Source organism: Schistocerca nitens, chromosome 6, assembly GCF_023898315.1.
Source record: "Schistocerca nitens isolate TAMUIC-IGC-003100 chromosome 6, iqSchNite1.1, whole genome shotgun sequence".
Classification (NCBI taxonomy): domain Eukaryota; kingdom Metazoa; phylum Arthropoda; class Insecta; order Orthoptera; family Acrididae; genus Schistocerca; species Schistocerca nitens.
In genome coordinates, this window is record NC_064619.1 from 200,737,765 (window position 1) to 200,750,098 (window position 12,334).

Genomic DNA, 12,334 nt, shown 5'->3' on the forward strand with positions numbered 1-12,334 from the left:
CACCTTCAGAATTTGAAAGAGAATATTCCAGTTAACGTTGTCAAAAGCTTTCTCTAAGTCTACAAATGCTAGAAACGTAGGTTTGCCTTTTCTTAATCTTTCTTCTAAGATAAGTCGTAAGATTAGTATTGCCTCATGTGTTCCAACATTTCTACGGAATCCAAACTGATCTTCCCCGAGGTTCGCTTCTACTAGTTTTTCCATTCGTCTGTAAAGAATTCGCGTTAGTATTTTGCAGCTGTGACTTATTAAACTGATAGTTCGGTAATTTTCACATCTGTCAACACCTGCTTTCTTTGGGATTGGAATTATTATATTCTTCTTGAAGTCTGTGGGTATTTTGCCTGTCTCATACATCTTGCTCACCAAATGGTAGAGTTTTGTCATGACTGGCTCTCCCAAGGCCATCAGTAGTTCTAATGGAATGTTGTCTACTCCCGGGGCTTTGTTTCGACTCAGGTCTTTCAGTGCTCTGTCAAACTCTTCACGCAGTACCATATTTCCCATTTCATCTTCATCTACATCCTCTTCCATTTCCATAATATTGTCCTCAAGTACATCGCCCTTGTATAAACCCTCTATATACTCCTTCCACCTTTCTGCCTTCCCTTCTTTGCTTAGAACTGGGTTGCCATCTGAGCTCTTGATATTCATACAAGTGGTTCTCTTCTCTCTAAAGGTCTCTTTAATTTTCCTGCAGGCAGTATCTATCTTACCCCTAGTGAGACAAGCCTCTACATCCTTACATTTGTCCTCTAGCCATCCCTTCTTAGCCATTTTGCACTTCCTGTCGATCTCATTTTTGAGACGTTTGTATTCATTTTGGCCTGCTTCATTTACTGCATTTGTATATTTTCTCCTTTCATCAATTAAATTCAATATTTCTTCTGTTACCCAAGGATTTCTATTAGCCCTCGTCTTTTTTCCTACTTGATCCTCTGCTGCCTTCACTACTTCATCCCTAAGAGCTACCCATTCTTCTTCTACTGTATTTCTTTCCCTCATTCCTGTCAATTGTTCCCTTATGCTCTCCCTGAATCTCTGTACAACCTCTGGTTCTTTCAGTTTATCCAGGTCCCATCTCCTTAAATTCCCACCTTTTTGCAGTTTCTTCAGTTTCAATCTGCAGTTCATAACCAATAGATTGTGGTCAGAATCCACATCTGCCCCTGGAAATGTCTTACAATTTAAAACCTGGTTCCTAAATCTCTGTCTTACCATTATATAATCTATCTGAAACCTTTTAGTATCTCCAGGATTCTTCCAGGTATACAACCTTCTTTTATGATTCTTGAACCAAGTGTTAGCTATGATTAAGTTATGCTCTGTGCAAAATTCTACAAGGCGGCTTCCTCTTTCATTTCTTCCCCCCAATCCATATTCACCTACTATGTTTCCTTCTCTCCCTTTTCCTACTGACGAATTCCAGTCACCCATGACTATTAAATTTTCGTCTCCCTTCACTACCTGAATAATTTCTTTTATCTCGTCATACATTTCATCAATTTCTTCATCATCTGCAGAGCTAGTTGGCATATAAACTTGTACTACTGTAGTAGGCATTGGCTTTGTGTCTATCTTGGCCACAATAATGCGTTCACTATGCTATTTGTAGTAGCTAACCCGCACTCCTATTTTTTTATTCATTATTAAACCTACTCCTGCACTACCCCTATTTGATTTTGTATTTATAAACCTGTAATCACCTGACCAAAAGTCTTGTTCCTCCTGCCACCGAACTTCACTAATTCCCACTATATCTAACTTTAACCTATCCATTTCCCCTTTTAAATTTTCTAACCTACCTGCCCGATTAAGGGATCTGACATTCCACGCTCCGATCCGTAGAACGCCAGTTTACTTTCTCCTGATAACGACGTCCTCTTGAGTAGTCACCGCCCGGAGATCTGAATGGGGGACTATTTTATCTCCGGAATATTTTACCCAAGAGGACGCCATCATCATTTAATCATACAGTAAAGTTGCATGTCCTCGGGAAAAATTACGGCTGTAGTTTCCCCTTGCTTTCAGCCGTTCGCAGTACCAGCACAGCAAGGCCGTTTTGGTTAATGTTACAAGGCCAGATCAGTCAATCATCCAGACTGTTGCCCCTGCAACTACTGAAAAGGCTGCTGCCCCTCTTCAGGAACCACATGTTTGTCTGGCCTCTCAACAGATACCCCTCCGTTCTGGTTGCACCTACGGTACGGCCATCTGTATCGCTGAGGCACGCAAGCCTCCCCACCAACGGCAAAGTCCATGGTTCATGGGGGGGGGGAACACTTTAACTGACAAAATTTTATCATTAAATTCTTGAATTATTCATAACAAAGCTCCTAAATTTATGGCCCTCCAGGAAAGTTCTCACATTCACATTATTCATGGGACTGAGAGATGGCTGAAACTAAGCAGAAAACTCTGAGGTGTTTAGTGAGTCATAGAATATATATCAGAAAGGCAGATTGGGTGCTTGGAAGTGGGAATGTTCATTGCGGTTGACAAAAATATTCTCTGTTGAGGTCAAAATTGATAAAGATGGTGAAATTATCTGGTCATGTATGACAGATCTAGGTGAAATCAAGTTAACTGTTGAATTTCTTACCAGCCACCTGATTTCACTGTGACAGTTTTAGAGTAAGTCAAAGAAAGTCTACAATCAGTAGTGCATTAATATGCATATCATAGAATAGTAGTTGGAGACAACTTTAACCTACTGGCTATAGACTGTGATGTCTATGAGTTTATTGCAGACAGATAGTCTTGTGAAGTAATTTTGAGCATGTTTTCTGAAAAGTCTCTTGAACAATTAGTTTGACAGCCCACATGCAAGGGAAATATCTTAGACCTTGTAGCTACAAACAAGCCCAACCTTATCACTGATGTCAGCATAGAGATGGGGGATTAGTGATCATGATTCCATCATAGATGTACCTCTGACATCGTTAATGTGGTGGGATTTGAACACTAAATAACCAGTCATCTGTATGAATAAATGATTTCAGCAATCTTGGCAGTTGAGAATGTATTCAGTGTTCATGTCGTCTTAGCTACAAACAAGCCTAACCTTATCAAAAGTGTTGGTATAGGGACATGGATTAGTGATCATGATGTCACTATAATGACTATGGTTACTAAAGTAAATAAATCAGTGAAGAAGGCTAGGAGAGTGTTTGTGCTAGAAAGAGCAGATAAGCAGTTGTTAGCATAAAACTTAGACACTGAATTGACATCATTCAGTTCCTGTATGATGAATGTCGAAGAATTATGGGCAAAGTTCAAACAGATTGTAAATGTTGCTCTGGAAAAGTATGTGCCTAGTAAGTGGACTAAGGATGGAAAAGAACCAATGTGGTTTCATAACAAATTTTGAAAACTGCTGAGGAAGCGAAGGCTGTTGCACTCGTGGTTCAAAAGAGAATGATCAAATGGTGACAGGCAAAGGTTAGTAGATATTCCTGCTTCTGTAAAGAGATCTATTCACTAAGTATGCAACTACTACCATCGTCAAGATCTGGCTGAACACCCAAGAAAATTCTTGTCCTATGTACAATCACTAAACAGATCTAAGGTTTCCATCCAGTCATTTGTTGACCAGTCTGATGCAGCAATAGAAGAGAGCAAAAGGAAAAATGAAAGTTTTAAATTTTACAATTAAGAAATCATTCATGCAGGAGAATCATACAAACATACTGTCATTTTACCATCAAACAGACTTCTGTAATGGATGACTTAGTAATAGGCATTCCCGGCATACAGAAACAACCGAAAGATTTGAAAGTAAATAAGTTGCCAGGTCTATATGGAATCCTAATTCAAGTTTACAAAGAGTAATCTGTTGGCATTGGTCCCATACTTAGCCTGCATTTATCACAAATCTCTCATCCAGTGCTAAGTCCAAAATGCCAGGAAAAAAGTGTAGATGACTCCTGTATATAATAAGGACAAAAGAACAGACTCTCAAAAATACAGACCAATATCCTTAACATTGGTTTGCTGCAGAATTCTTGAACATATTTCAAGTTTGAATATGCTAAATTTCCTTGAGACTGAGAAGTCTGTGTCTGTGAATCAACACAGTTTTAGAAAGCATGGCTTGGGCAAAACTCAGCTTGCCCTTTTGTCACATGACATACTACGAACTATGGATGAAGGACAACAGGCAGATTCCACATTTCTAGATTTACGAAAAGCATTTGATATGGTGCCCCACTGCAGACTGTTAATGCAGATACATTCATGTGAAATAGGTTCCCAAGTATGTGAGTGGCTTGAAGACTTTTTAAGTAATAGAACCCAGAATGTTATCCTCGACAACCAATGTTCATCAAAGACAAAGATATTGCCAGGAGTACCCCAGTATAATGTGATAGAGCCACTATTATTTTCTATATACAGGGTGATTATAATTAAAGTTTCTAAACACAGTAGTAATAACACCACTAGTCAGAATGATGTGAAATTGCAATGAAATATTATCGGAGAAGGGGGGAAATGTATGAGAGAAGAAAAATAAATAGTTACAAAATGTAGCAATAGATGGCACTATAAGCATCATAATTTAATAGTAGTCAACTACGAATGACAAATGAATCATACAATAATGCCTAAGGTGTACTTTTGTCATTAAACAAACTATACTACTCAGCGTGCATGGGTGTAAAGATGTGATACTGTTAGTTATGTAAGCCCATCCACCACAGCAAGGTCATATCAAATTGGATGGGAAATATCAGTTTTTAATTGTCCTAAGGGCAAAAACTGCATAAAAAGCATCAACCACATTGGTTTTTAATTGTCCTGAGGCCAAAAACTGCAGAAAAAGCATCAATCAAAACCAAATTGGATTATTAATTTCTGTGTGACTGGCACAAAACATGTTCAATATGCTGTCCACCATTTTCTGCAACAAGTTGAAATCAAGAAACAGCATGTTCCACAACTGATCGAAGTGTTTCCATGGTCACATTCAGAATGTGTTGTACAATGTGTGCCTTAAATGCAGCTAAGTTTGCAATCAGAACACTGAACACAATATCTTTCAGATAGCCCTACAACCAGAAGTCACACAGTTTAAGATCAGATGGTTGGGATGGCCAGGCTGTAGGGAAATGGCGGCTGATAATTCTAGCATTTCCAAAATGGTGTTTCAGCAGCTGCTTAACTGGACCTGCAATGTGCAGAGGTGCACCATCTTGCATAAAAATGATCCCATCCACACATCCATGCTGTTTGAGAGCTGGAATGATGTGCTTGCACAAAAGAAATTCATAATGCTTACCAATGTGGTACAGATAACAGGACCGGAAGCACCTGTCTCTTCGAAATAATATGGCCGTATGATAAATGATGCCGTAAACCCTAAATACACAGTGACCTTATCAGGATGAAGTGGTACTGGTTGATTTGTGTGTGGATTTTCTGTGCTCATATTCAACAATTCTATGTAATTGGCGTATCCTGGCAGATGGAAGTGGGTTTCATCTGTCCACGAAATCTTCCATGGCCAATCATTGTCCACTTCCATGTGAACAAGAAATTCTAAAGCAAAGATCTCTCTTGCTGGCAGGTCCACAGGAAGCAACTTGTGGGCATGGGTAATTTTGAATGCATAGCAAGGAAGGATATTTTACAGGATTTTACACACCATGCTCATGAGTATGTCCAATGTTTGGGCAATTCTCTGTGCGCAACATGTTTGCACATCACCATTCATTTCCTCCTGCATTGCTGTGGCCACTGCTTCCACTGATGTTGAATCAATTCATTACCTCCCTCTACCAGGTTGCACACCAAAAGAACCCATCTTTTTGAATTTTCAAATCATTTTCTCCACGGCAGTCATTGGACCAACGCCTTTTTTCAAACCCTTCAGTATCTGGAACTTCTGCAGAGCAAAGTGTGCACAGTCATCATTCTTGTAATAGAGCTTTACAAGTAGAGCACAATCCTTCATTGAGACAGTCGTGATGAACATCACAGATGAGAAAGGAGAAAAAGCCATGTACCCAGTGTGTTTGTATCAACTTCAATGGGTCGTGTACATGACAGGTGGTTTCATTTATGTATTCTGACACATACAGCGCCCTCTATCGATCAATTTTCACACTATTTTTTTTCTTCTGCCATACTTTTTCCCCCTTCTCCGCTAATATTCCGTTGCAATTTGTCATCATTCTTGCCAGTGGTGTTATTTCTGCAGCATTTTGAAAGTTTAATTATAATCACCCTGTACATAAATGGTCTGGTAGACAGTTCGCTGATGATGCTGTGGTGTACAGAAAGGTTTTGTCATTGAGTGACTGTAGGAGGATACAAAATGGCTTAGAGAAAAATTCTAGGTGGTGTGATGGATGGCAGTTAGCTCTAAATGCAAAAAAAATGTAAGTTAATGCAGAGTGTTTGAATACACCATTAGGGGTGCCCTGCTAAACACGGTCGTGTTATTTAAATATGTGGACATAACATTGCAAAGCAGTATGAAATTGTATGAGTATGTGAAAATTTTGGTGAGGAAGGTGAATGGTTGACCTCAGATTATTCGTATACTTTTGAGAAAGTGTGGTTCATCTGTAAAGGAGACCTCATATAAGATGATAGTGCAACTCATCCTTGAGTACTGCTCAAAGGTTTGGGATCCACACCAGGTCAGATCAAAGTAATACGTCAAAGCCGTTCAGAGGTGGGTTGCTAAATTTGTTACCAGTAGGTTCAAACAACACACAAATATTATGGATATGCTTTGGGAACTCAAATGGGAACCCCTGGAGGGAAGGCAATAATCTTTTAGAGGAACACTACTGAGAAAATTTAGAGAATCGATATTTGAAGCTGACTGCAGAATGATACTACGGTCGCCAGCATACATACACTTTTCCTAAGGCTCACAAAGACAAGATACAAGAAATTAGTATCCATAAGGAGTCATATATACTGCCATTTTTCCATCACTGTACTTTTGAGTGGAACAGAAAAGGAAATGACTAGTAGTGGTACAGAGTGCCATCTACAATGCACTGTATGGTGGCTTTTGGAATATTTAAGCACATGTAGATGTAGAGTGTAGGGTAAGTAGTACTCACCTTTATAAGCCTACATGTGTTATAAATATAGGTTTGCCATTCCTCAGTCTGTCTTCTAAGTCATAGAGTCAGTATTGCCTCATGTGTTACTACATTTCTGCTGAACCCAGACTTCCCCTAGACTGGCTTCTGATAGTCTATCCATTCTGCTGTAGATAATTTGTTTTAGTAGTGTCGAATGATGTATTAAACTGATGGTTCAGTAACATTCACACCTGGAAGTAGCTGCCTGCTTTGGCACTGGGTATACTGTATGTTTCTAGAAGTCTGAGATTGTTTTGCCTGTCTCATACATCCTAAATACCAATGGAATAATATTGTCACACATAGTTCTCCCATGGATCTTAACAATTCTGAGGGAATTTCAACTCCTCTAGGAGCCTTGTTTCAACAGTTTCTTTCAGTGCTCTGTCAACTTCTTCTGACAATATAATATTTCCCATCTCATCTTCATCTAGTTCCTCATCTCATCCTATAGTATTGTCTGTAAGTTTCTTTCATTTGTATAGCTCTTCCATATATTCCCTCCACCTTTTACCCTTTTTTTCCATCTCTTGGGATTCATGCAGCAGCTTCTTTTTATGCAAAGGTTTCTTTAATTTTCCTCTAAGAAGACTATATTTTTGCTTTTGTCATGAAGGCCTCTACAGCTTTGAATCCCTCCTGTAGCCATTCCTGATTTTCCAGTTTCCTCTTTCTATCAGTTTCATTTTGGTGCATCTGTATTCCCTTTAGTCTCCTTCATAATATTTTCCCCTTTCATAAATAAAATTTGAAATTCCTGAATGGGACAACCATTTGCCTACAGCAGACTGATGCATGGAGCCCAGAAAGGCATAACAGAAAACAGCATTCGCACTAGATTTTGAGCGTTAGCTCTGTTACTAACAGAAATGCACACATTCACACACACAACTGCACAGACACCCAAATGCACACTCCCATGGCCACAGGAGTGGAGTGTAGTGAAATGAAGGAAGACTTGCAGAGGATTGACACTTGGCTCTGGGATTGGCAATTGACGCTCAGTATAAACAAATGTAACATATTGTGCATAAATAAACAGAAAGACCACTTATTATATGATTATATGACTGCAAAACAATCACTTGAAGCAGTCACATCCATAAAATATCTAGGTGCACGTGTATGGAGCTATTTAAAGTGGAAAGACCACATAAAACTAATTGGAGGTAAAGCAGATGCCAGACACAGATTCATTGGAAGAGTCCTTAGGAAATGTAATGCACCCAGAAAGGAGGGCTTACAAGACCCTCATACAACAAATACTTGAATATTACTCATCAGTCTGTGGTAGATACCAGATTGATTGGTAGAGGAAATGGACAAGAACCAAGTAGGAGAAGCACATATCATTACAGATTCATTCAGTAAATGTGAAAGAATCACACAGATGATCGGCTGATTCCAGTTGCAAAGATAGGCAGTCTGCATCACAGTTTGCCATACTGTTAAAGTTCTCAGAGCATGCCTGCATAGTATGTATACATATATTGGTTCCACTTATGTATATATCATGTAAATACCATGAAGGTAACATTAAAGAGATTGGAGCTCACATGGAGGCTTGCCAGCAATTCTTCTTCTAGCAAACCTCTTGCAATCAGAACAGGAAAAGGGGAAAGTGTAGTGGTATGAAAAGTACCCTCTGTTTCTGGAGAGCAATTTGCCTGTGAATCCACATTCAGTGTCATAGTTTATGTAACAAATTCAGTTTTCGTGTAATAATGATTTTGTAAGTGCTTACGGCCGACTATTTATTATGTAAATTAGTAAAATGACATGATCTTGCAACAAGACTTCCAAATGCAAATAGGAAAAAAAATCTGAAAATCAAAGAATTGAGTTACTTAAGAGTAAAGAAAAGTAAACAATCATACCTAAAATTATTTCCTTCCTGGCATGCATATCCCCTTGTAAGTGTTAATCACTGTATTTCTCTTAACTTCTGTCACATTCTCAGGAGACACTGGAATTGACAATTGTTCACTCTGGCATACAGACATTATAGCACATGGTAAACTTGGATACTGCATAGTTTTCCTTGTTTTTAGGGGATTCTTTCTGTTTTTGTCAGACAGAAATAACAGTCCATTGTCTGGTCCATGGGTTCCCTCCAAATCACAGGCACAGCAAATGACAAATAAAAGTGGTCCTTTTAACCAGCCTGTCAAGAATTTAGTGCACAACAAAGAATATATAGGTGAGCGAGGGGAGGGGAATCCTTGTCCTGGTTGCCAATCCTATGCCCAAAATAGAGTTTATAGCACTTCTTTACTATAGGATTAAGTTGCTGTTTCTACTATTTTTGAGTTAACTCTCCACAGATGTGACAAAAAGAATATCTGCTACTTATACATACACAAGGCATTTCATCTTCTGAATCAACACTAAGTAAAAACTACAAACCATAATGAAAATAGAACTGCAAGAAGACACTTCCAGCAATTGTCAGAACTCTCAAGGCTGACATGCAAGTGGTAATTGCTTATACATGTTTTGATTATTTTTCAAGAATTAAATCTGCAGAATATTCAGGCTAAAACACATAAAAGTAACAAGTATGCAACATTTTCAAGGATTTTTATAGACAGAGGTAGATTGTTACAAGAAAACTGAATCCAGTAGCTAAAAACTGATTTCATTTTCAAATTCAACAGCCACAACATAGCAAAGTAGACTAACCATATTCTTTGTAATAAAAATGTTGTTGATCTTTGTCATCATAGTAGTGCATTTGCAGTGCGATGTAACAAAAAGCACAATAAAGAATAATGATGAAATGAACATTTATTTATCCATCAATACATTCGTGTGTGTATTGTAGTGATGTCATGCCATGCAGTACGTACTTTGAATAATATATACAGCATTTACATTGCTTTTGGTGCATCTATAGAAAGCAGTTGTGTCCCTTATTTGTGAAATGGGCTGAGGTTGCTTGGTTTCCTATCTGCTGTGCTGCAGGTTGCTTCATTTTGATGCCAGAAGATATCAAACTGTTAGTCAACAATGGATAACCATTCAGGATGTTTGTTTACTGCTGTACACTGTGAAGATGAATTTACGTTGTTTTTGAAACACAATCATAAACAATGAGTGAAGAATCATCACTGTGTGAGTTGTTGATGGTAAATTAGAAAAATATAATTATGATGATAATAGCATTTAAACACAGTATGGGCAGAAATCAAGCCAATTCCCTTAGAAAATTGCTCTAACATTACTGCTCAATAGGTGGTGCCTTTGTATGGTATTCGAAATGCTTGTAAATTTTTGAAACTAGATTTCCTGAAAATGCTTGAGAGGTATATCTACATCTACATCTACATGGATACTCTGCAAATCACATTTAAGTGCCTGGCAGAGGGTTCATCGAACCACCGTCACAGTTCTCTATTATTCCAATTTCATATAGTGCGCGGAAAGAATGAACACCTATATCTTTCCATAGAAGCTCTGATTTCCCTTATTTCATCATAGTGATAGTTCCTCCCTATGTAAGTCAGTGTCAACAATGTATTTTTGCATTCAGAGGAGAAAATTGGTGATTGGAATTCCGTGAGAAGATTCTGTCGCAACGAAAAACGCCTTTCTTTTAATGATGTCCAGCCCAAATCCTGTATCATAGTAGACAAGCATTGTTACACCTAACAATGAAAGAGATGAGCAAAATCAGTGACCTGTTGGGTATATGCATTCCTTGTGAGTACCTTCTTGCTCCACATTTCCAACCTCCACCAACCCATCTCCCTTTTCTCTCTGATGAAGGAACTAACAGTTTCAAAAGCTACGATAAGTTTTTACACTTCAGTATGTGTCTGTTTCAGTATTTAGAATTTGTCCATCTGACTATAAGTTCTGGTTACAGATTCTGTCTCCTTATAATTTTCTCATGTGCATTTTTCTTCTGATACAGTATTCAGTTTCAGTGAGTTACAGTACCAAGGTTTTTTTTTTTTTTTTTTTTCCCCTACTGAATGTTAAGTAGACTATTACCAGTATTGAACATAAATAACAATAAACTAAATACATATTCCACGATGTTTCAGGCGACATTGTACTTTTGGCTGCCACTTCTGGCACACTCCAGAAGGTTGCGGAAGGTGAATCATAGTTTGTAGGTGTGTTGAGTATGTGGAAAGATATCAGAGATGCATGAATTCATACTGAGGCACAAAAACTTCAATGGTATTAGTATATGTTACCTATTTTCTAATGGAAATGTTAGTACATTCTTGTTATCTACCCAGCAAGCTTTCCTACACATTAGGAAGTTTTAAATACCCCAGCTGTAATAACATATTCTTGTCATCTCTGCAAGTTTATTTAAATGTGATAAAGTTTTAAACATATTGTTACTAACAACAAATATTGATGGATGTTGTGTAAGTTGTTTGTTTACAAACTGTTACTATGACTATAATGTGGTTCACTTAGTGTTATCAGGAACAAACATATGTACTCTGATGATCTGATATTTCTATTACTACAATTTCAACGTAAATGTGCATATGTAATTAGCATATTAACATGTACTGTTGTTAACTTATTTCATTTTCACTGTCTCAAATTATGTGGTGTTCAGAAGTTTGTCAGATCTAAATGTAGAAACTATCAATAAAAATATTAAACAAAGGAACAGTTTTTGTATTTTTAATAGTTTGCTAAATTTCGCTTGTATTTCTATGCATAGCCTACCTTTAAACATTCTATATGCATGAATGTTTCCTTCCTGAAGGTTATCAAATTATAGTAAAAAATAATTGCTATTTGTCAATACTACACATTATAATTTCAATGAAGCTAGTGAACTTACAAATTGACCACTTGATTTTCTATCAACTTAGTTGTCTTCCTAAAATTTCAATATGTTTCATTAAAGTAGTGAAGATTTTGAAATTTGAAAGGGTGTGGGTGCAATGGAACAGAATTAAACTGTGGGGAAGAAGAAAAAAAATGGAAACTGAAGAATGAAAGCTGTGATGATAGATAATGCTACTGATTTATTTTTCACAAATGTATTAAACCAAATTAGAAGAGTTGCTGTAATTGGAACCAACTTATAACAATGAAAGATTAAAGTCTTATTTAAAACAATAGCATGCGAAAGAAAAAAATTAAACAGATAACAATGAACCTATGGGATTCTGTGTACGGGTTATAATATACGTAATAAACAGTTCCCAAGTTTTCTATACACACATGTATTTTACCATAAAGACTGATACACA

At 37.5% G+C, this 12,334-nt stretch overlaps 1 protein-coding gene across 3 annotated transcripts in view; it reads left to right on the plus strand.

Moving 5' to 3' along the window:
* The window catches only part of LOC126262873 (putative phosphoenolpyruvate synthase), a 381,045-nt gene extending 369,345 nt beyond the window's left edge, over positions 1 to 11,700 (plus strand). For all 3 annotated transcript variants that reach the window (XM_049959740.1, XM_049959741.1, XM_049959742.1), the window contains one exon: positions 11,153 to 11,700. In XM_049959740.1, coding sequence (XP_049815697.1) covers positions 11,153 to 11,217 — 65 coding nt within the window. In that variant the 3' untranslated portion in view covers positions 11,218 to 11,700. The remainder of the gene's footprint in view (positions 1 to 11,152) is intronic.
* Positions 11,701 to 12,334: the final 634 nt, after the last annotated feature.